The sequence below is a fragment of the Mastigoproctus giganteus genome, chromosome 6 (genome assembly GCF_048544385.1).
Source record: "Mastigoproctus giganteus isolate SK-2022 chromosome 6, ASM4854438v1, whole genome shotgun sequence".
NCBI classification, from domain to species: domain Eukaryota; kingdom Metazoa; phylum Arthropoda; class Arachnida; order Uropygi; family Thelyphonidae; genus Mastigoproctus; species Mastigoproctus giganteus.
The window spans coordinates 165,366,288-165,392,182 of record NC_143580.1 but is presented as its reverse complement, the minus strand read 5'-3'; the positions used below and the strand labels follow the sequence as shown (position 1 = coordinate 165,392,182).

Here is a 25,895-nt window from a genome sequence, read left to right as displayed (position 1 = left end):
GGGAGGAAGAGACATAACACAAAAACTGGCAAGGCTCTTCACAAAGTGCATTAGAAAAGGTGTGATGCCTAAGAAGTGGAATAATGCAATCATAGTTTTGCTGCAAAAGAAAGGAGATAAATCAGAAATTGGAAATTATAGACCAATTAGCTTTATCCCACATCTACAAGTTGTTTACAAGGGTCATTACTAACAGATTAGAAAGAATACTTGATGAGAATCAACCAAAAGAGCAAGCTGGCTTTAGGACAGGATTCTCAACTATGGATCACCTTCACGTAATATCACAGCTAATGGAGAAAGCAAATGAATATAAAACACCATTATGCCTGGCATTTGTGGATTATGAAAAGGCATTTGACTCCATACAGCATAAGGCAATGTTTCGGGCACTGGAAAGACAAGATTCCCCATATATTATGATTTTGAAGAAAATATATGAGAGTGCTACCTCCTTTATTAGACTAGACAAAGACAGTAGCAAATTTAAAATCGAGAAAGGAGTTTGACAAGGAGACACAATATCTCCGAAGCTGTTTACTGCTGCCCTTGAGGAAGCTTTCAGAAGATTAGACTGGTCGCAGAAAGGAGTCAATGTGAACGGAGAGTACCTAAACCATTTACGATTTGCAGATGACATTGTGGTCATAAGCCACGATCCCAAGAATTAGAAGAAAATCTTAATCAGTTATGCACAGTTAGTAAGGATTTTGGACTAAAGATGAATATGGCTAAAACAAAAGTAATGATGAACAAGTATGCCACGGAAAGGGAAATAATGATTGAAGGAGCAGTAATTGAAAAGGTGGAGTCATAAACTTATCTGGGACAAGTTATTAGCTGTAATAATGATAAATGGCTGGAAGTCAAGAGAAGAATAAATTTTGGATGGATAGCATTCAGGAAATATAGTCACATACTGAAGAGCAATATCCCAGTTTGTCTGAAACGTAAAATAATGAATCAATGTATACTCCCCACCATGACTTATGGAAGTGAAACTTGGGCACTCACCAAAAGAATGGAAGAGAAGCTGAGAACTACACAGCGAAGAATGGAACGAATTATATTGGGAATCAGACTGTTAGATAAGAAGAGAAACACATGGATTAGACAGCAAACTCAAGTAAAGGACATTCTTATCAAAACTAAAGAACTCAAATGGTCTTGGGCAGGACACATAGCTCGAAGACATGATGACAGATGGACTAAGAAAATAACAGAATCGTACCCAAGAGGAGCTAGAAGAAAACCTGGAAGACAACAACGGAGATGGACAGATGAAATTCACTAGTTTTTGGGTAGTAAATGGATGGCCGGTGCTCAAAACAGAAGGAACTGGAAAGTTGCTGGAGAGGCCTTTATCCTGTAGTGGATTGAAAATGGCTGTTGATGATGATGAAGATTTATTCCTGACTTGTATTTATTGTAAATAATTATTGTTAAAATTATTTATTTTTCAATCATGCACATATTTTATGTATATTTAGCAGTATTTGGAAGTTGTCATGGACCATTTCCACTATATATATTTTTATCCCTGATTTGTGGCTCCCGGGATTTCCCTGCACCCACAGGTATTGCACTTTCTCCTGTGGGTGTAGGATTTCTTTTCTTTTGGGACTGTTTTGCAGATAGCAGAATTGGCCCATCTTCTCGTGGTTTGGAACGGTGGGCCGAGCATATTCTCTTTCTGTGCCTAGCTGTAAGCAAACGAGGTCTTAGTGCATGAATTTCATATTGTGGAGGCATTTCGCCACTATGGGCTGTGATCATTGGCGTCGGCAGGATATTTTGGAAGGTGGTGCACGTGGGAATAATTTTTGTTCACTAAATTTTCGAATACATGGAATACCTTAATTAAGTCAAGTTTCACTGATTTACATGTACAGCCGGGCCAACGTTTCGTAAAGACTGTTTTTGTAGAATTTGTATTGTTTTAATGTTTTAATAAATTAATGAAAATATTAAAAATTGTGTATTATTCGGAATCTAAGGGTGGTGCTCTTGCACCATGCTACCGGTGCCCAGTGCTGTGGTACTGCACTTCTCTAAATCTGCATTACTATAAATATCCAGTGGAGAAATACATCCCTTTTTTTAAATTTAAAGTGCATTCCTTTACTCTCGGAGTTCAACTCTTCTTTGCAATTTAAATTAAAATTTTTAAATATTTGGTTCTAGTTTTGAAATTATTGATGAATTGTGAACTTCTGACTACAGATGGCATGGTATTTTACGTGTAGTAATGAATGTATAGTGTGTGGCTGTTTTGTGATAACCGAGTGAAAATTATTGGATTCGTGTATTTGAGGATAGTTTATTAATATTATTATTCGATATTTTGTATTAATTATAACATGACATTTTTATTAAAAGAAAACTGGAAGTGTTTCGTGCAATGTATATTTTTAGTTTTCAGAATTACTAGTTATTGTGGAGCAATGTACCCCTTATCCATATTGTGATTGAATAAGCAATAGTTTGCTTAATTAACTATATATGCTTTTGCTACTTGATTTATGTTTTAAAATTGCATTTATACTTTCAATTTTTATTCATTGTACAGTGGGATTTTGCACTTTGAAAACTAGTGATAGTGGAACCCCAGGTTAAGACAGATTTCACGTATCTTCGTTATTTTGGGAGTACCATCTAATTGCTGATTTGTCGTTACTTGAAGAATTTTCGTGCACTTTGTACACTTGTCCAATATGAAGGAAAATCTACAGTTAGCCGGTTTTGATTATTGTATTTAATTTTTTAACATGTCAAGCACCGCAATTTCACCTGCATGGAATTGGAGACAGTGTGGAGTGTGCAAAACTGAAACAAAATTTAAAAGTCCCCAGGATTTCATATGCCATTTACGTGAACTGCACTGTAGCAAAGAAGGGGGATCATTTATGTGCCGATATGGATATAACGATGTGTGCTTTTCACTGCCTTTGGAAGGTGTCAGTGATAAAGACTATGAACATCATATTATCAAACACCATGTCTTACAGCAGCACAAAAGTGAGTATTTCTTTTACGTATAGATTAATATATATTTTTTTAAATTTAATGCACGTGACCCAACGGATTAAAACTAGCACAGTGAGAATAATTAAGAGTTAAAAATTGCCTTATCAGAAGTTAATTTTGAAAGATGATGTGGGATGTTTTGTGAAAGGGTAGTTCTCAGGAGACTATGCAAAATCGTAATTTCCCATTTTTCTTTTCTGGTCTTATGACATTAAGGGTTAGTTCAATAAAGGAATGGGAACGAAGGCGCCTCTGTAGCCAGGTGGGCAGGAGCAGCAGTGCATAGCACACGCTTCTTGATTAGACCGGGGTTCGAGCCCGTGACCACCAAATACGGAGGATGCAGAAAGGTCAGGGAATGACCATCGCATATCCCCAGAGCAATATGGCCTTAGTTGCTAATGCTCCTAAAAACCAAACAACAAACAAACATGGGAAAGTTTTAATGTATGGATTGCAAACTTGGGGAAAAGATCAATAAGGGAGGTGAGTTGCTTGAGTATTACAGAGTGTGTGCTATGTTTGGTAGTATGCTTACTCTCAAAATACAGTACAGAATATTGTAAATAATACAATTATTTGTATTATTCAACTCAATTATACAACTTTCCAGATGGGCTTGGCACACCCAGGGTCCTGAGCTGGATATTATCATTCTTCTCTTTCTTGGTGATTCCCTGCTATTTCTTACTCTAGTTTTCTCTCTCCCACCCTCCATCTCAGGGTAATTCAGAATTTTTTTGGCTGGTGCAGCATAAGCCTCAGGCTTTCTTGCATCATATGGCTAATGGTAATAGTATGTAATAATTGAGAGAGAGAGAGAGAGAGAGAGAGCAGGCGTTAAACATGTCTGATTTCATATATCACTATATTTTTTGTTTACTGCATATGATACATGTGTAACTTAAATCACTGCTATTTAAACATTTTATAACATCCCCTTCCTCCTCCATGCTTCAAGGTTTTATTGACATGGCCATTACAATTCAATTTTTTGTTGATGCTTCTCACTTTTCTTTAAGAATCCTCTACTCTTATATTTATTTTATACAAAATTTTCTCCCAAAATACATTTTCAAGATCATGCCTTTTATAATATTTGTGACAACTGACAAATTAATTTGAACATAAGACGAAGACAAATATATTCACTGTATAGATATCAAAAATTTATGTATAATTTTTAAATGAAGCCAATTTTTTTTTATGGCAACATATCTCCTCAAAGGACCTCACATGTGGTCAGGGATACACCTACCACTGGTTGAATACCACTAACTAAAGTTATAATGAATATGAAGCATGATACAGTATGATCAGTGAGTTTGAACATTTATATGTTCAAACACATATAAATGAATACGATTGAGTAGCTAACACTAAAAGTGCACAGAAAAGTGCAGTACAGGAACCTTGATTGGTAATGAGGTGAATGTACTTGGGGATTAATCAGATTGTAGATAAGGTGCAGTCCATTCTTCTGCTGACATACATTGGGTGGTAATAAAGAAAACTAGGTGTCAGTCATTCTTACATTGATGAGGAATGTGCTAGTGTAGCATAGAAAGAGAGCGAATTTTATTTTTAGCATTAGCAGAGGCATATGATGCAAGAAAGCAAGCTTATAGAGCATCAACAGAAACACCTTCCCATTTCACCCATCCAGTCACTCCAAATGTTAGTATTAGTAGAGGCATATGATGCAAGAAAGCAAGCTTATGCAGCATCAGCCAAAAAAAAAAAAAAAAAACACCCTACTTCCATTTCACCCCTCTGTTCTTTCGAAATACCTGTCCAGCTGAGCCTAAATTTATCTACGCTATCAACTTCCACAACAAGGGATGGAAGTCTGTTCCACTAACCAACCACCCGCTGGCTAAAGGCAAATTTCCACACATCTATCCTACATCTGTCTTTCCTCAATCTGAATTTATGCCCTCTCAGGTGATTATTCTGAGGAAGAATCCCATTGGCATTGAGCATGCTCAAACCATTTGAAGCTTTATACACCTCTATCAGATCACCTCGCCGGTGCCTAGTTTCCGGACACTGTAATTTGCAAAACTTAAGCCTTTCTTCGTAAGAGCAACCCTTTGTTCCATTCACTAATCTTGTCGCCCTTCTCTGTACTCGTTCCAGCAGCTCTACATCCTTCTTGAAATGAGGCCTCCACACCAGAATACAGTACTCAAGGTGTGGCCTGACCATTGCCTTATACAAGGGAATAACCACCTCCTTATCCCTGCTAGAAAAATTCCTGTATATCAGTGCAATACACCATGGGCTACTCTTGCAGCCCGTCTGCACTGCTCAGAGAACTTCATATCTGCCTGCACAATTACCCCAAGGTCCTTTTCATTCGCTACCACTGTCAGTGTAGTACCACAGAGTTGATACATTACTCTGGGAAACTGATTCCCATATGTAGTACTTTACATTTGTCAATATTAAACTTCATTTGCCACCTCTCAGCCCATCTGCTCAACCTTTCCATATCCTGTTGCAGCAGCATGGCGTCAGTAGTGTCCTTAACAACCCTGCCAACCTTTGTATCGTCTGCAAATTAAGCTTGATATACCATCATCAATATCATTTATAAATACAGAAAACAACAATGGACCCAACACTGAACCCTGAGAGACTCCACTAATAACATCAGTCCACGATGAGCAGTGTCCATTGATTACCACTCTCTGTCTTCTCCCCCTCAACCATCCCTTTATCCATAGCAGATATTTGTCTCCAATGCCACACTGCTTCAATTTGTGCAGCAGTCTTCCATTTGCAACAGAATCAAAAGCCTTTCTAAGATCCAAATATATAATATCAAAGTTATTCCCTGCATCCAGTTCTTTTGTGTGACTGAATCATAGTATCCAATCAAAGTGGTCAGGCAAGACCTTCCCTTAACAAAACCATGCTGTGTCCAAGCTGTAACTAAAGTCTTGCATAGATGACCCTGCAGTGCTTCTTTAACCAGCCTCCATTAATTTTCCTGGAACAGAAGTTAAACTCACAGGTCTATAATTACTTGTGTCAGCCTTTGATCCTCCTTTGTGAATGGGGGTCACGCTTGCACATCTCCAGTATATGGGAATCTCCCCTGAGTCCAAAGAAGCTCTCATAATTATGGCTAGGGGTTTGCTTACTTCCTTTGCTGCCTCCTTTAATATAACTGGATAGATCCCATCCACCCCAGGTGCCTTTTTTATGTTTATCCTCAACAATCTCTCCTCCACTTTCGTCTCAGTTATTACAAAATCATCCAGCTCACTGCCAATGTTTACTTTACCTACATCATTCTCCTTCCTGAATAACTCCTCATGCATGAATGTAGATGCAAAATACTCGTTTAGATTGTTAGCCACCTGAGCAGGATCCTCAACTGTTGAACCATCAATATCCAGTGGACCAATCTGATTCATCCCTTTCCTTCTCGAGTTTAAATATGTAAAGAACTCTTTTCTGTTTTTCTTTGCATCCTTTGCCAAAGATTTCTCGTAATCTGCCTTCGCCTGCCTAACCTCCTTTGTAACTTGGTTACAGATCAGCTTATATCTATCATAGGATTCTGTGTCACATGTTCATTTATATGTATGCCATGCATTTTTCTTCTCTGCCATATGTCTCATTAGTTCATCTGACATCCATTTAGGCCTAAACCTTGAACAATATTTCTTAGTTGGTATGTAAAGCCTAGTAGCTTCCAAGATAAGTTCTTTGAATGCTTCCTATTTTGAATTTGCTGTTGGCAACATCATCAGTTGGTCCCACTGTATAGAATTTAAATGTTTGTTTGATATTTGGTTTTCAGGAGCATTAGCAACTAAGGTCATATTGCTCCGGGAATATGCGGTGGTCATACCCTGACCTTTCTGCATCCTCCGTATTTGGTGGTGATGGGCTCGAACCCTGGTCTAATCAAGAAGCGTGTGCTACGCACTGATGCTCCTTCCTACCTGGCTACAGAGGTGACTAGAATTTAAATACTGTCTCAGACCACTGTAGTCACCTTTATGAAAGCAAAAACCCTTCCTTTTATACCTGATGGTAGTTATCTCTTTGAGTAAATCCCACTTCAGCACACTGTGATCACTGTCACCTAGTGGTTCCTCTATATGCAGTTTCTTAATGCATGAAGAATCACTACTGATGATCAAATCAAGAGTATTACTCCCTCTAGTTGCCTCCCGAACATGCTGATGTAGAAAATAATCATCCAATAAATCCACAAAAGCCCTGCTAGTGTGTGAGTAACCAGCCCCCAAATTCCAGTCAATATCTGGGAAATTAAAATCTCCCATTATAAGACTCTCTGATTTACTGGCCCACCCTATTTCCCTGTACAGTTTCTTATTATACTCATCAGAGTCATTAGGCCTATAGCACACTTCTACTCTTTAATTTTGATCTCCCAATGCTTATGTCACACCAAACTGGCTCGACACTGCACTGTCCAGCGATGTCGACTGGCTTCATTTCTTTGGATTTTATGTGTTTCTTAACTAATAGCATAACCCCTCCTCCCTTCCTATCCTGTCTATCCTTTCTGTACACATTGTACTCCCCAAATTCCAGTTCTGCATTCCTTACATCTGTGTGACACCACGTCTCTGATATCCCAACAATATCTGCCTTTGATGCTTTGAGCAATACCTCAAATTCATCAAATTTATTTACCAAACTCCTAGCATTGGTGTACACGCAAGTATACATGCACCTGTTCCTATTCTTAGCTACCGTAACACAACCCATGTGTTTACTTGCACCACAATGACTTGTGGTGCAAGTAATGATGGAACTGATGGAACTGAATATCAGTTCCATCAGCGTTTTAGACTTCCATTAGATCCAGGCATTTTGTTCACTTTTAGGTGTAACAAGTTTTTCACAACGTTAATTTTTGTTATTATAAAGTCATTTAATTCTAAATCAGTGTTTCAAAATTCTTCTGCTAACCTCATCTCTAAAAACTTCATGTGTGAATAGAGATGAAAAATATTTATTCAGTTTATCAGCAATCTTACCAAGGCTGACTTACAAAGCTCAAAAAATTCAAGAAAATTTCAAATTTAGCCCTAACTCACACTCTTTAAGCAATGCCTCAGAACGCGCATTTTTTATTAAGCATAGGCATTCTGAGTACAGTAATGTACAATAATATCACATTTTGTGCCATTAAAAGATGGTTGTTCTATTCACTATTGTTACAGTGAGCAGTAGGGTGCTTGAGGAGTCCCCCTCGTTTAATTCCTCCAGGGCAACAACCCTTTTCTTCAAGCATTCCAAATTTGTTCAACAAAATTCCTCTCTGCCCCTAGCATCTCCTGTGGTATTATTATTACATGCAGACGTTTTTGTGTTCTCCAAACAAAACAGATGAAGTATGTAGAGAATATGGCATGAAAAAGATATTCACAAATGAAAAATTGGAAAAAGTAATTTTCTCTATCTAGGAACACACTTTAATATAGGAGGATTATACAAATAAATAAAGAAATTTATTTATTTATTAATAAATAAAAAAATAAGCAAAGTATAAATTAGCCAGAAGTTGTCTGTTTAAATTAGTTATTCATAATAGTTTTTAAGCCTACTCCAATCTATGAAGCTGAGTAAAAAATGAAGGAATTGATCAAAAATTAAACTCTAGAAATGAGAGTTTTTAAGAAAAATAAATGAAAATAGCAGACAGATAGTAGTAATGAGAAGATCATAAAAAATATGATCAAAAACAAGATATATAAAAAAAAATCTTGGAACGACAGATATCCAATCAAAGTAAAGAAACTTTAAGTTGGCATGGGTCCACAGATAAGACTCCGAAGGGGAAGGAGATCAGCGAAATACATAACCAAAGCAAAAATGAATAGTAATAGGTCTAAAGGCCGTTGACCAGAAGGCGGCACAAAAAAGAGGGCTCAGTCTAGCTAGGCCTAAAAATCTAACTGAAAGTAAGGCAGCAAGATCGTACAGAAGAAAACAGTGAATGGGCGACGATAGTCCAGAAGGTCTGAGTTGTAATACCATTGATGTATGGTTTTTTTTTTTTTTAGGAGCATTAGCAACTAAGGCCATATTGCTCCGGGGATATGCTGTGGTCATTCCGTGACCTTTCCGCACCCTCTATAATTTGTGGTCACGGGCTCGAACCCTGGTCTAATCAAGAAGCGTGTGCTACGCACTGCTGCTCCTGCCCACCTGGCTACGGAGGCGCCTACCATTGATATAATACCATGAAATCATGGTATTACATCCAATATACTTGTTAAGTATAGCAGATCTGGGTTACTGTTATTTTTTTTTTTTAGGAACATTAGCAACTAAGGCTATATTGCTCCGGGAATATGCGGTAGTCATTCCCTAACCTTTCCGCATCCTCCGTATTTGGTGGTCACGGGCTCGTACGCCGGTCTAATCAAGAAGCGTGTGCTACGCATTGCTGCTTCTGCCCACCTGGCTACGGAGGTGCCAGCAATAGATCTGGACGATAATGACAACTAACTTCTGCTTGGTAATGTTTGAAACTTCATCCACCTGAAAAGCTACAAACTGTTTCTGGGGTTAATGGATTTAAAAAAAAATTTTTTTTTTTTTTAGAGCTAGACCCTTAATATATTTGGAGTAAACAATGCTCCAGAGAATAAATCTATCCTTAGGTAATTTTTCCTTAGGCAGAAATATAAATTTTTCTCAGCAGCTTTGATCTGTGACAAGAGAAAGCATCACCTTAGCAGATGCAATTTAATAGATGCTGATAACACATGAATAGTTAATGAACTACAAGCAAGCAAAATTTACTCTCAATGAGGATCACTATAAAGAAGTTAAAAATTACGTCTACCAACAAGTCAATCATACTTTTGTCTAGTTCACCTTAAATTTATATAAACTATCAACTTCCACAACAACAACAGATTGAAGTCTGTTCCAGCAATAAACTACCTGCTGGCTAAAGGCAAACTTCTGCACATCTATTCTACAACTGTCTTTTCTCAATTTGAATCTATGCCCTCTCGGGTTCTTAATCTGAGCAAGCAGATGTATCCTGTCAGCATTGAGCCTGCTCAAACCATTCAAGGCCTTATACACCTCGATCAAATCAGCTTGCAAGTGCCTAGTTTCCAGATGCTGCAACTTTCAGAACTTAAGCCTTTCTTCATAAGTGCACCCCTTTGTTACTCTCACCAATTTTGTTGCCCTTTTGTGTACTTGTTCTAGCAACTCTACATCCTTCCTATAATGAGGCCTCCAGACCTGTTTACAGTACTCAAGGTACAGAGACACCTCCTTGTCTCTGCAAGCAAAATTCCTATATATCATTGACAAAATTCCATGACTTGCTCTGGCGGCACATCTGCACTGCTTAAAGAACTTTATATCTGACTGCACAATTACCCTCAGGTCTTTTTTATTCTCCACCTCCCTGAGTGTATTACCACACTTGGTACATTTCTTGTGGGTTACCGCAACCCATATGGAGTACTTCGCATTTATCAATGTTAAACTTCAGTTGCCACTTCTCAGCCCATCTGCCTAACTTTTCTAGATCCTGTTGCAGAAGCATACTGTCTTTACTGTCACTAACAACTTCGCCAACCTTTGTGTATCATCTTAATTGTTGAGCCTGATAAGTAAAACTAATACTGCAATGTGCATTTGATTTAAAAAAAAAAAAAGTGTAATTGTTTTTAATATTGTAATTGTTTTTAGGTATCAATATCGGCACAGCACCTTTTCTGGATGTATATTTGATCTTATAATGAAATTTCAAGAAAATATTTCTATTAATTGCTGCTTTACAAACTTTGAATATTGGTGTCTTCGCATGAGAATTCGTTAAATCAAACAACACTAACCCTTTATTGCAAGAAAAGTACTCCGTTACAGTGTGGGTAGTGGAGAATGTTTTCTGCTTTAAAACGATGGAAAGTATTTGTCAATATTCCATCTGGAAATAATGTCAATTGGTGGGAAGACAGTAACAACAGGTGTTTTATTCTGAGCAGTCCCGTGCGGTAAAACCAAACAGAAAGTTACCCTTTAAGTTACCAAAAGTAATTCCGCAAGACACCAAGTCTTACAAATACCTTAATCTCCGAATAAAAATAGCGGGTAGAAATAAAATAATTTTACAAACTAAGAAAATATTTCAGAAATATTAAAATTAGTGACAGTTAGCCTGTTGGTGCAGCACAAAAAGCATAGATGCAAACATTGTTATTGATTTCTGAATCACGGTATCAAATTTTGCATTTTTCCCCCCACTAATTAACATTAGAAGTTCATCGAAACTGTATTGACATTCTGTAAAATGAAATAAAAAAATTCTCAGGAGACTTCCTTTGTGTTTCAAACACAAAACGTTTTTCTTTTTTTTAACCTATTTGAATTAGCTGGATGAATCTGCCATCGTCGTTTTCTCTTTCTACTTGCACTGAACACTATACATAAATGAGCAATACATCCAACTTGAGCAACGTCCATCTTCAAACCTGGAATAGAAAAAGTGAGTCACTGGTGATATCTAATGATATGTTAGAAGCACCTTGTCTAGTTTGAAATGATCTGACATTAGGAGTGCTACATGTAGTTTGCTGTTTTGGAGGCATTGACAACAACAGCTTATGCTCGTTCTTCAATTGCTCGTCTAGTATAGCCCTTACTGCTGTCTTGTCTAGGTGATCCTGTATCACCTCTTTAACCAGTGACTCTATTATTGTCCTCGGAACAGAAGTTAAACTAACAGGTCTATAATTATTTGTGTCACCCTTTGTGAATTGGGGATACATTTGCACATCTCCAGTCCATGGGGACCTCCCCTGACTCTAAGGATGCTCTCATAATTACTCTCATAATTATGGCTAAGGGTTTTCTTACTTCCCTTTCTGCCTCTTTCATTATAACTGGATAGATTCCATCTGCCCCAGGTGCTTTTTTATGTTTAACTTCAACAATTTCTCCTCCACTTTTATTAGTTATTACAAAATCACTTATCTCCCTGTTAGAGTGTGACAGACTTCTGGGCATTCCTCTCCTTGAATAACTCCTCATGTGTGAATGTAGATGCAAAATACTCATTCAGTTTATCAGCTACTTGAGCAGGATCATCAATAATTGAACTATGTTGAGTGGACCAATCTGATTCATCCCCTTTCCTTCTAGAGTTTACATAAGTAAATAACTCTTTACTGTTTTTCTTTGCATCCTTTGCCAAAGATTTGTTATCTGCCTTCGCCTGCCTAACCTCCTTTGTGACTTGATTACAGACCAGCTTATATCTGCCATAGGTTTCTGTTTCGTCTGATAATCTACGTGCATCCCATGCATTTTTCTTCTCTGCCATGAGCCTCATTAATTCATCCGACATCCATTTAGGCCTGAACTTTGAACAGTATTTCTTAGTTGGTATGAAAAGCCTAGTAGCCTTCAAGATTAAGTACCCGAAGGCTTCCCATTTAGAATCGCCGTTGGTGACATCATCAGTTGATCTCACTGTCTGAGACCACTGTAGTCACCTTTACGAAAACAAAAACCCTTCCCTTTACCCTTGATGGTAGTTACATCTTTAAGTAAATCCCACATCAGTAGACTCTGATCACTGTCACCTAGTGGTTACTTTATCTGCAAATTCTTAATGCATGAATAATCACTGCTGATAATTTGATCAAGGGTATTACTCCCTCTGGTTGCCTCTCGAACATGTTGCTGTAGAAAACAATCCTCCAATAAATCCACACATCAGAGAAGTATCTGTGTAACTCATCTGTCTTTTCTCCTGGGCTTTCTGTGGGCATTCCATTGCAACCAATTAAGGGATCTATTTGATTTGCTCCCTTTTTTGTATTCATATATGAGAACTCCCCACCCTTTCTTAATTTCATTGCTAGTGCTTTCTTGTAATCAGTTTTTACCCTATTAGAGGTTTTGTTACATATTCTCCTATAATGCTCATACAAATTGGGATCATGTGATTGTCTATAACTGTCCCATGCTTGTTTTTTTTTGCTCATTTAAACTCTTAACCTCATCTGTCATCTATTTTGACCGGTTGCATTTACAGAACTTAACCACTGCCTCAAATATATTAGCATTAGCATTAGCATTAGCATTAGCAGAGGCATATGATGCAAGAAAGCAAGCTTACTCAGCATCAGCCAAAAAAAAAAAAAAAAAAAAAAAAAAAAAAACACCCACTCCCATTTCACCCCTCCGTTCGTTCGAAATACCTGTCCAGTTGAGCTTTAAATTTGTTTAGGCTATCAACTTCAACAACAAGTGATGGAAGTCGGTTCCACCAACCAACCACCCGCTGGCCAAAGGCAAATTTCCGCACATCTATCCGACATCCGTCCTTCCTCAATTTGAATTTATGCCCTCTGAGGTGATTATTCTGAGAAAGATGAAGAATCCCATTGGCATTGAGCATGCTCAAACCATTCAAAGCCTTATACACCTCTATCAGATCACCTCGCCGGTGCCTAGTCTCCAGACTCTGTAATTTGCAAAACTTAAGCCTTTCTTCGTAAGAGCAACCCTTTGTTCCATTTACTAATCTTGTTGCCCTTCTCTGTACCCGTTCCAGCAGCTCTACATCCTTCTTGAAATGAGGCCTCCAGACCTGTATACAGTACTCAAGATGTGGCCTTACCATTGCCTTATACAAGGGAATAATCACCTCCTTATCCCTGCTAGAAAAATTCCTGTATATCATTGACAAGACACCATGCGCTACTCTTGCAGCTCGTCTGCACTGCTCAGAGAACTTCATATCTGCCTGCACAATTACCCCCAGGTCCTTTTCATTCTCCACCACTGTCAGTGTAGTACCGCAGAGTTGATACGTTGCTCTGGGGTTACTGTTTCCCATATGCAGCACTTTACATTTGTCGATGTTAAACCTCATTTGCCACCTCTCAGCCCATCTGTTCAACCTTTCCAGATCCTGTTGCAGCAGCATAGCGTCAGTATTGTCCTTAACGACCCTGCCAACCTTTGTATCATCTGCAAACTTGGACATTAAACTTGATATCCCATCATCAATATCATTCATAAACACCGAAAACAACAACGGACCCAACACTGAACCTTGAGGAACTCCACTAATAACATTAGTCCACGTTGAGCAGTGTCCATTGATTACCACTCTCTGTCTTCTGCCACTCAACCATCCCCTTATCCATAGCAGCAATTTGCCTCCAATGCCACACTGCTCCAATTTGTGCAGCAGTCTTCCATGTGCAACAGTATCAAAAGCCTTTCTAAGATCCAAATATATAATATCAAAGTTATTCCCTGCATCCAGTTCTTTTGTGACTACATCATAGTATCCAATCAAATTGGTCAGGCAAGACCTGCCCTTAACAAAACCATGCTGCGTCTGAGCTATAACTGAATTCTTGTCTAGATGATCCTGCAGTGCTTCTTTAACCAGTGCCTCCATTAATTTACCTGGAACAGAAGTTAAACTAACAGGTCTATAATTACTTGTGTCAGCCTTTGATCCTCCTTTGTGAATTGGGGTTACATTTGCACATCTCCAGTCTATGGGCACCTCCCCTGAGTCCAAAGAAGCTCTCATAATTATGGCTAGGGGTTTGCATACTTCCTTTGCTGCCTCCTTTAATATAACTGGATAGATCCCATCCACCCCAGGTGCCTTTTTTATGTTTATCCTCAACAATCTCTCCTCCACTTTCCTCTCAGTTATTACAAAATCATCCAGCTCACTGCCAATGTTTACTTTACCTACATCATTCTCCTTCCTGAATAACTCCTCATGCGTGAATGTAGATGCAAAATACTCGTTTAGATTGTTAGCCACCTGAGCAGGATCCTCAACTGTTGAACCATCAATATCCAGTGGACCAATCTGATTCATCCCTTTCCTTTTCGAGTTCAAGTATGTAAAAAACTCTTTTCTGTTTTTCTTTGCATCCTTTGCCAAGGATTTTTCATAGTCTGCCTTTGCCTGCCTAATCTCCTTTGTGACTTGGTTACAGACCAACTTATATCTATCATAGGCTTCCATGTCACCCATTAATTTGTATGTATCCCATGCATTTTTCTTCTCTGCCACATGTCTCATTAGCTCATCTGACAACCATTTAGGCCTAAACCTTGAACAATATTTCTTAGTTGGTATGTAAAGCCTGGTAGCCTCCAAGATTAGTTCCTTGAATGCTTCCCATTTTGAGTTTGCTGTTGGTAACATCATCAGTTGGTCCCACTGTATAGAATTTAAATACTGTCTCAGACCATCATAGTCGCCTTTACGAAAACAAAAACCCTTCCCTTTACCTCTGATGGTAGTTACCTCCTTGAGTAAATCCCACTTCAACACACTGTGATCACTGCCACCTAGTGGTTCATTTATCTGCAGGTTCTTAATGCATGAAGAATCACTACTGATAATCAGATCAAGAGTATTGCTCCCTCTTGTTGCCTCACGAACATGCTGATGTAGAAAACAATCATCCAATAAATCCACAAAAGCCTTGCTAGTGTGCGAGTGACCAACCCACAAATTCCAGTCAATATCTGGGAAATTAAAGTCCCCCATTATAAGACTCTCAGATTTACTGGCCCACTCTATTTCCCTGTACAATATCTTATTATACTCATCAGAGTCATTAGGCCTATAGCACACTCCTACTCTCAATTTTGATTTCCCTATGCTTATGTCGCACCAAACTGACTCGACACTGCCCTGTCCATCGATGTCGACTGGCTTCACTTCCTTGGACTTTATGTGTTTCTTAATTAATAGCATAACCCCTCCTCCCCTCCTGTCCTGTCTATCCTTTCTATACACATTGTATTCCCCAAATTCCAGTTCCGCATTACTTATATCTGTGTGACACCACGTCTCTGATATCCCAACAATATCTGCCTTTGATGTTTTGAGCAATACCTCAAATTCATCAAATTTATTTACCAAACTCCTAGCATTGGTGTACACGCAGGTATACATGCACCTGTTTCTATTCTTAGCTACCCTAACACAACCCATGTGTTTACTTGTACCGCAATGACTACCAGCAGTCTCTGAAATATCCTGCATCTTGTTTTTCAGACTTCTGCTCATTTGAATAGAAGCAGTGCAAGAATCACTTCCACCTCTGCCAGTGGCTACTGTTAATCTATTAGTCCTTGTATCCCCCCCAACTAGCAGTTTTCCGACCCACCTAACACTGCCTCGACAGCATCAGCAAAAATTCTTGCACCCTTTCTATTTAAGTGTATCCCATCCCTGTAGAAGCAATCTCTCCTGTTAACAAGTACAGTCCAGGCTGAAAAAAATTCTACCCCTTGAGCCTTGCACAATCCCTCCAGGGCCGAATTGATCGACAAGGCTCTCATCATATACTCCCTCCTATCGTGTCTGGGCAGAATTGCAGACACTTTCAAGTTCAACCCTAATTCACGGCTTTTTTTCAACAGTGACCTGTACTTGCTAAGTAATTCCGCCGGTCTCCTACTCTTAATATCATTAGTGCCAACGTGTACAACTATATCACCTTTTGTGCCCTTAAAAGATGATATCCGCTCTACAACGTCATCAACCTTTGCCCCTGGCAGACATACCCTGGTCCTATTCCACCTATCGTTTTTACAAAGTATGTTCCCCGTTTCCCTGACAATAGAGTCACCAACAACTACTAGTTCCTGTGGGACCAGCGCATTCTGCCTAGGGGGCTGCTTCTGTGTTGCCTGATGACCAAGTGCAAGCTCTGGCGTTGATGTGGGCAGCTGAGAGCTTGATGGGCCCCTCAATTTATTTCCTTCGAGGGCATCCACCCTGTCCTTCAAGCTCTCATAAAGGCCCATAACAACGCTGAGTTGTCGCCTGATTTCCTTGCACTCCTTACATCGTGCACACACAAAGACATCCCCCTTGGCAGTATCATGTCCCGTACCCGACTGCTCCGCAAACATCAAGCAAACAGTGCATTTTAATAGACTGTGATTCAGAGGGCAACTGCCCCCCTCAGTTCTCCCCTGAACCACAGCACTCCCATTAGCTTGAGCCTTTTGCTTTGCTGCTCTGGTCAGAGTCATGATTCCGATTTAATTCAATAAAATTCAAAACAAAAATTAAATCCTTAAGTTATATCCCAAAACAGTTATGTTATATATATATTTTTTTCGGTATCTAGTGTTTTCTACGAGTTCCCTTTATACAACTTCCGTATCACGTGTACCACTATAGTTATGTATTAATTATTTGTTACGATTAAGTCGTTATATATATATATATATATATAGAGTTAAAAGTACAATTTAATTGACAATAAAGTTTATCAAGATTAATAGATTTACTGATTAATTGACAATATTATATTATGCACTATACGACACTAAGCTTATGCTATCGTGTAAAAATGGCGGGAATCACGAACGGTATTTCTACGGACTCGTAAGTATTGATTAGCTTCCAAATCTCGCTATCTCAATTTAGAATAAACTAAGGATCCTGACTAGGTCTATAATCTACTTATAGATGATAATTTGATATAACAGTTGGTTAATAAATCGACTAAATTTGGTTAAAAAAAAATTTGGTTTGTGACACGTGGATTTGATACCGTTACCGATACTAAGTAATATCTACGAAATCTCTGTCTAAGTTAAACTTTAAACTAAGTATCGTAACTAGGAATATAAAGCTACTCTAGAAAATAAGGTAATATGACAATTTAAACTAATAAAGCAGAAAATAAATCAGGAAAAACTTGTCTGTTTGAAGAGCTTTAAGGAGCAATGTCCGCACAGGCTAACCTCGCACCCAGACCTCGCACCCAGATATTTGTGGCTATGAGAATGAATTGAGATTTATTTCCTATTTCATATTGGTATCTGACAGCACACAATAGTTTTTTCTGTTAAGAAAGCCCAAGAAATACCTTATTCCATTATAGAGTGCTCTTTCTTGAAATTGAAGCTCTCACCTTTACTTTTGACCATTTAAGCTTCTTAAGCTACAACCTATTTTATAGCATTGTGGCTGCTGCCTGCTATTGGTTCCCCTACTTTTAAGTTTTTTATACAGTTAGGTTCCTTAGTGAGAACTAGACTAGGATATTAGTGCCCCTTGTACTGTCTTGGTTATGCCATAATTTAAAGTAAAATTTTAGTTTTTCACTTGCCATCATGATGAATTGCTCAAGTTTTTGACCATATAAGGAACCTACTATAAATAGTTTCTAGTCTTTGACCTGTGTGTCAGATTTTAATACTTTGTAGTCTAAATGTTATGTTTTCTGTTTGTATATGAAATGGACAAATGCTTTTTAATCCCATAGCTAATGAATCATTTGTGGGTTTTTTTTTTTAGAGTTACAATGATGTTATGTAGTGACAAAAGGGGGGGAAGTCAGCAGTTTGTCATTGTATACAGTTTTGCTCTATGGCTCCATAACAGAAAGAAACAATGAAAATACAAAGCATGCCTGAATGGGGTGATTGATTTGAGAACAAGATGTTAAGAGAGACTGTACAACTGTTACATTATTGAACCCATTTGTCACATTACTTATGGAGGAAGCCTAAGATAACTAAAATGCCATCAAAAAGTCCTTGTCTGTCAGGAACAAGCATATCATGAAATAATGGTGAAGAAGCTTTATTAAAAATTTTATTGATAAAACAACGAAAATATTGTAGAATAAAAGTGTAACAGCCTAAAAATAAACATAAAAGTACTAAAAGTGAAAAAAAAAAAAAAATAGTGAGAATATACATGCAAAGTAGCTTTTGGAGCAATGTTTCCCTTTATCTCATTCCTTAAAGTAATATGATAATTATGTAAGAGAGAGAGAGAATCCAATTGATAAACCACATGATAAGAAGCACATGGCTAAGAGAAAACCAGTATAATAGTTAAACCCATAATGCTCAACCCATTCACCCTTGAATGTGCTAAATTCTGATGGGATCCTTCCACTTGTTCAGATTATGAACCTAAGGGGGCATAAATTCAAATTAAGAAAAGACAGATGTAGAATAGATGTGCGGAAATTTGCTTTTAGCCAATGGGTGGTTAATTGCTGGAACAAACTTCCATCTGTCGTGGAAGTTGATAGGTTAAATAAATTTAAGGAGGAACTGTACAGGCGTTTGGAGGGAGAGGGCTCACATCTGGTCACACCCAGGGTCCTGAGCTGAATATCAGCTCAGGACCCTGGGTGTGATTCCTTTCTACTTTTTTCTCTCTCTCTCTCTCTCTCTCTCTCTCTCTCTCTCTCTCTGGGTAACTCGGAAATTTTTTTTTTGGCTGGTGCAGCATAAGCTTCAGGCTTCCTTGCACCATATGGCTAATAATAATTCTTGAAACAAAAATCTGGATTATAATTGGCTCACCATTTTAAGGTTTCTTCTTATGGTGCTAAATATTTATTCACCATATTTTGTTGTTACTTGTTAATTTTTATATTTTCTGTATATATATTAAAAAGCAATAAATTGAGCACTAAATAAAGTCAAAAGCACTAAAGTAATGACATGACATAATACACAAAATTTACACACCAACAACCATAAAAGAGTACCAGATTTAAAAAAGTACCATAGTCTAAACCCTACAGAGGTGAAGAACTTTCATTTCAAGTAATTTATGAATGAAATTCTGAAGGTTGCTATTTTGAAGGAATATGCATACCTTTAGTATGAGGGGAACAAGATAACACAGAATCGCTTATAATGCGGTCAAAGGTTGGACCCCAGTTTCACCCCCCCACCCTTTTCATGTGCTTCTAATTTGATTGATTTGTGATTGTTCCAATGCATTTACTGATTTGGTGAACATTTATAATCGCTGATTTTTTATAGGCCTCATAGAGCGATTAGCACAATTGCTATCTGTAAACATGATATCCTACGAATAAACTTTATAACACCACTTTTAATTTCTTTTGTTGTTTCAGTCCTCTTAATGCTACTTTTGCCTTTGTATTAAGTTAATGCAGCTCAGGTTGAGGCAGCTAATTTAAGATGGTCAAATAATAATTCCCTTTATTTTACTTTAATTTATTTTTATTTTATTTTCATTGAACTGTAGCTTTAGAAGGTAAATTCAGTGATGTGAATAAATTCAAAGCTGACATGGAATGTGCAACAGTTGTAAAGTTTACGTGTGCTATTTTGGAAATTGGATGTAAGCTTATTCTACAGTTCATATTTTTTGTTTATTTTCTTTCCTTTTTAATAAAAAAATTAAATTAATGTCCATGGAAAGTTCTCAAAAGAAAAAAAGAAAAGCATGGTCAGTTCAAGAAAAGCTAACTGCACTGGGCTTATTAAAGTGAGGAAAGATGCAGGCAGAGGTGTCTTGGCACATGGGTGTTGGGGAAGAATGCACTCTCAGGGGATGGATAAAAGATGAAGCTAACTTAAAGCAAGCAATAAATGACTGATGCTAGTGTAGGTCTTGAGCAAAAATGGCTTAAGACAGTAAGCGACAGCCCACTTGATAAGGATATTGTTATTGTTTTTTGTTTTTTTTTTTGATTTGGTAGTTGTTGGCGCATCGGCTTCTGTGGCCATATTGCACCTCCCAAGGTTTTTGCAGTACTTTGATCCAAGCCCGAGGCGGGAATCGAACCCGCGACCTTTGGGTTGCCGGGCAGGTACTTTACCCACTCGGCTAGCCCGGTCGGCTATTGTTATTGTTGTTAGCCGTATGGTGCAAGGAAGCCTGAGGCTTATGCTGCACCAGCCAAAAAAAAAAAAAAAAAAAAATTCCCAAGTTAGAGAGAGAGAGAGAGAGAGAGAAGTAGAAAGGAATCACCAAGAAAGAGAAGAATGATGATATCCAGCACAGGACCCTGGGTTTGCCAAGCCCGTACTCACCAGATGTGATCCCCTGGGTCACAAGAATGTGCAGAGGAAATTACTCTTCACCATGCCCGATAATTTCACCTATATCTGGTGAAATTATCAGGCATTAAACTGAAAAACTGAAGAAAGACAACCAGTGAGGAGTACAATCATACGAGACAATTCAGAGCGAGAAGGGCTGGCTCAGCTGGTGAAAAAAAGAGGCATGGAATTTGCCAGGTTGCAATTTTGGGTGAAATTTAATCTGTAGACACCAAGGCGTTTGATGACCATCCATCACAATTAAAAGTTATCATACAAGAAGGTGGCTATGTTCTAGAACAAAGTTACAATTTCAACAAAACAGGACTTTATCTCATGCTTTCCAATAAGATACTAGCTTGTAAATGCAATGAATGAAAGACAGAGGGCTTTGAGAGTGATGAAGGACAGGGTGACATTGCTGTTTTGTGTCAATAAAACTGGCATACACAAAGTCAAACCACCGTGCGTAGGAAAATTGAGAACACTAATGCCTGCATATTTTTGTAGTGGAAACCACAAAAACTTGCAGGCATTAGCATTTTCATATTGCCACAGTAAGAATTCCGGGATGACTGGAGAGATTTTTGAGGAATGATTTCATAAACTTTTTGTTCCATCTGTGAGTGCTCATTTAAGAAAAAAAAAAGATATATGGAACCTTCAGGTTAGAAAAGAAAATTATGGAACCTATGGAGCCATGACAGTAAAATAAAGGTGAGCTATTTGCCAAAGAATATGCCCTCAAAGGTCCAACCTTTGGATCAAGGCATATCAACCTTCAAAATGTACTATAGGGAAAATTTAATCAAATGAATAATTAATGAGGAAGCATCCATAACAGAATGCCTGAAGAAGCTTGCACTGGCTAGTGTTTTTGATCGCCATCTACAATTGAGAAATGTTGGGAGTGAGGTTTGTGTGAAGCATTTGCGATTGCACCTGACTTAGAGGAACAAGAAAAAGACGAGGAAGAAGGGTCATACTCTGAGGAAGAGTGTGAGGAGGTTTACTCTAGAGGACATCGACAAGGCAAATGGAATTTATCAGGAACTCTTTACACAGTCTGGCAGTCATGACATTTATGATTAGATCCATGATGATTGTTCTACTTATGAAAACTTAAGTGACCATATGATTGCTATTGTTGTTATTTGGTTTTTAGGAGCATTAGCAACTAAGGCCATATTGCTCCAGGGATATGCGGTTGTCATTCCCTGACCTTTCCACATCCTCCGTATTTGGTTATGGGCTCAAACCCCGGTCTAATCAAGAAGCGTGTGCTACGCACTGCTGCTCCTGCCCACCTGCCTATGGAGGCACCCATATGATTGCATCAAATGCTCTGTTTCCAAGTTCAAACTGAAGCCACATCTTGCAACAGCGAGGAAGAAAGCATGCCACTTGCTCTGCTCCTAAATTAATAGAGGCTTTAGAAGCCATGGAAACTGTACTCTAATGGCTAGAATCAGAAAATATAGATAGAATTAATATCCTCCATTTGAAATCAATTATTGAAATTTCAAAAAAGAAGAAACAGGAGACACAAAGCAGTTAATTCCTGATTTATTTATTTAAAAACCACAATGTAATCAGGTACTATGTGGACACCAAGTACTCATATCAGACAGTTATTTCAATGTGAATATGCACGTCTTGTTATTTCCATGATCTTACTCTTTAGGTGTCGTTATGATTTTTTTTTTTTAATTGATAATGGTAGAGTGCAGGTATTTCTGAATTTTGCATGTGTGGGCTTGGTTGTTTGTGAATTTTTGTTCTTAGCAATAAAATCATAAAAAAATTGAGTCAAATCTTTATTTCTAACACCCAAGGAAAAAAAAAAAAGTAATTTTTTTAATGTAAACCCTGAATACAAGAGGTATTTTAGAGGCTTATTATAGTACTTAGTACTGTGCATATTTGTTGACATTGGACTTGAACTTCTGTAGACTGTAATTTTCAGGAAATACGTATGAAGGAAGGTTGTTCCAGAAAACGGCAGTTGAATGAATAAACGAGGAAGATGAAAAGTTGGTTCTGTGAGTTTGAAGTTGGACAGTAAATGGATGTTGGCGGCACATGTTTGGACTGTTTTTAAAGAGAGAACGGGAATTATAGAAGTCAATAGAGAACAGTACCCATGGAAATATATGTAGAAGAGGCATGCAGCAGAAACAGAACGTCTATGAGATAGTGAGTGGAGAGACTGTTATAGATGAATCATTAATTAACCTAACCGCCCTCTTCTGAATGGAATCAAGAAGCCTGAGAGAGGTTTTGGGGGCATCACCCCAGATGTGGAAACAATATTCCATGGTAGGGCGGATTTGCAATTTGTACAGAGTGAACAGCTGTTTGGAAGAAAAGTAACGCCGAGAGCAAAAGAGAAAACCAAGTTTTTTAGATGCAGAGGAAGCAATATTTGTAATGTGCTTGTGCCAAGAGAGATTAGAAGTCAGGGTAATCCCCAAAAGAGATATATCATTTTGCCTAGAAATCGGAGTGTCACCAAAGATAAGCATAGCAGAAGAATCCTTTTTTGGGAGATATAAGACAAGACTGAGTTTTAGAAGGATTGAAAACAACTAAGTTGTCTTTGCCCCACTGGAGAATTACATGGAGAGTGGCATTTAAAAAATTGGTAGCAGATTTTCTAGAAGTTGAAGCTGATTGAGCAGGGTAAGATTTCTCAAAATGGAAAGTGGAATGCAATGTGCTATCATCGGCAAAACTATGGATAGGATTTCCGGTCAATGGAAGGTCATTAATATACAAGAGGAAAAGAGTGGGGGAAATCACTGAACTTTGGGGGACACCGGCATTAGTGGAGAAGTTAGAAGACAGAGAGCCATCTAGCATCACCCTCAGTGAGCGACGAGAGAGAGAACTGGATAACCAATAAAATGGAAGCTTGTTTAGAGGACCTTTATGCCAAACAAGATCAAAAGCCTTTGAGATGTCATGAGCAACTGCTTGTGTTTTGAGGTGACTCCGTAGCCAGGTGGGAAGGAGCAGTAGTGCGTAGTACATGCTTCTTGATTAGACTGGGGTTCGAGCCCGTCACCACCAAATACGGAGGATGCGGAAAGGTCAGGGAATGACCACCGCGTATCCCGGAGCAATATGGCCTTAGTTGCTAATGCTCCTAAAAACCAAATAACAAACAAACAAAGCTTGTGTTTTGCCAAACGTTTCCATTGAATTAGTCCATAAATGGGTAACATAAGCCAGAATATCACCAGTGGATCGACACTGACGGAATTCATACTGCTGATCGTTGATCAGACGGAAGGTTTCTAGGTAGTTTAAGAGTTGGCTGTTAATTGATTTCTCCATTACTTTAGAAAGAGTAGAAGTAATTGCAATGGGACGATAATTGGATGGGAGGGATTTGTCACCCTTTTTAGGAACTGGCTGGATATGAGCAGATTTCCAAGCAGAAGGAAAAACACCTTTGGAATAAGAAAGTGAAAAAAGGTGGCAAAGAACAGGAGTAAGTTCAGGAGCACAGGTTTTAAGAACAAGTGGAGAAATACCATCGGGACCTGGAGCTTTTTTAGCATCAAGATTCGTCAAAATCTTTCTTACATCCTTTTGACAGAAGACCACAGGAGGCATCGAATGAAGCGTGTTGGGAATGGTGGGAGGTGTTTTACCAAGATCATTAATACATGAGTTGGAAGAAAAATGGGATGCTATGAGGTCAGCTTTATCCTTGGCTGAAGTGACAACAGGACCATCTGGTTTGGACAGAGGTGGGAGCAGAGATGGGCAAAAGTTGTGGCCAATAGCTTTGGCAAGAGACCAGAATGCTCGGCTACCATTAGGGCAAGAAGCAAGTTTTCTACTCTCAGCCTGTTCAAACTCTAGTTTGGACTGATTAATAACTGCTTTACAATTGTTGTGAGATAGGCAGAAAATGAAACCGAAGAATTAGAAACAAGCCAATTAAGATATGGATGTTCTTCTTTTGAACAGCCTTAGCACATTTATTGGAAAACCAAGGTTTAGATAAAGGACGAGGTTTTAAAGTGGAGTGTGGGATAAAGGATTCCATTCCTGCAAGAATAATTTCATTGATACGATCTGAGCAAACGTTGACATCAGAAGTTTTGAAACAGTAATCCGACCTAGGAAAAGAAGAAAAGAAATCTCACTGGTCATTCCATTTTTCATTCTTGTAATGCCCAACAATACGAGGTTGGGAATAACCATGAGAGAAAGGCTCCATTGGAGAAGAGACAATCACCAAGTTGTGAACTGATGTGCCTAAAGGACCACTCACTTCGACCGTGTGCTTAGAAGGGTTGTTTGTGAGAAAAAGATCAAATGTGTTGGCTGTATGATTTATAATTGTTCGGTATTCTTGTAGGTAAATGAACAATCTGTGCAAGGTCATTAGTAATTGCAAAAAACCTCAGCATCTCGTCTAGCTGGGTCTGTGTGACAAGAAAACGGAAGCCAGCTGGAGTTGTGAACGTTAAAATCACCAAGGAAAATTACCTCACTGTTAGAAAAGTCGGACTGGAGAAAGTCAAGTTGCAAAGAGAGGAAGTCAAAAACTACAAGTGATTAGTGGAGTTGGGAGAACGGTAGAGACAACAGATGAATTTTACACGAGGTAAAGAGTTTTTAAGTCAGAGAAGATCAAAGAGAGGAAATTCCAAATTGCCAAATCTCTGACAGGGAATATCAGAACGGACATAATGCACAAGTACCACCTTTGAGGGGAAAGGAATCATACAGCGAATAATTTTGGCAACTGAGATGAGTAGTAGTTGAATCAACCGATAACTGAGATTCTGTCAGAAAAAGTACATGGGGGTTTGGTAGGCTGCAAGTGGAAATGGACATCGTTGAGATTAGAATTGAGCCACGTTTATTTGTGAAATGAATTAGGAAGTGTTTTGGAGGTTTAGACCTTTTCGCAGATAAGCTTACTCTATTAGTTTCACAATTCATGGTGTATTCAATAGTAAGAAAATGGGACATGCTGTATCAAGTAA

General features: G+C 38.4%; 1 protein-coding gene across 1 annotated transcript in view; it reads left to right on the top strand.

The window, feature by feature from the left end:
* Positions 1-2,545: 2,545 nt before the first annotated feature.
* scat (VPS54 subunit of GARP complex scat) overlaps positions 2,546-25,895 on the top strand; it is a 414,636-nt gene continuing 391,286 nt past the window's right edge. Inside the window, exon 1 of the mRNA XM_090376331.1 lies at positions 2,546-3,018. Within this exon, the coding sequence (XP_090232457.1) occupies positions 2,769-3,018 (250 nt within the window). The 5' untranslated portion in view covers positions 2,546-2,768. The remainder of the gene's footprint in view (positions 3,019-25,895) is intronic.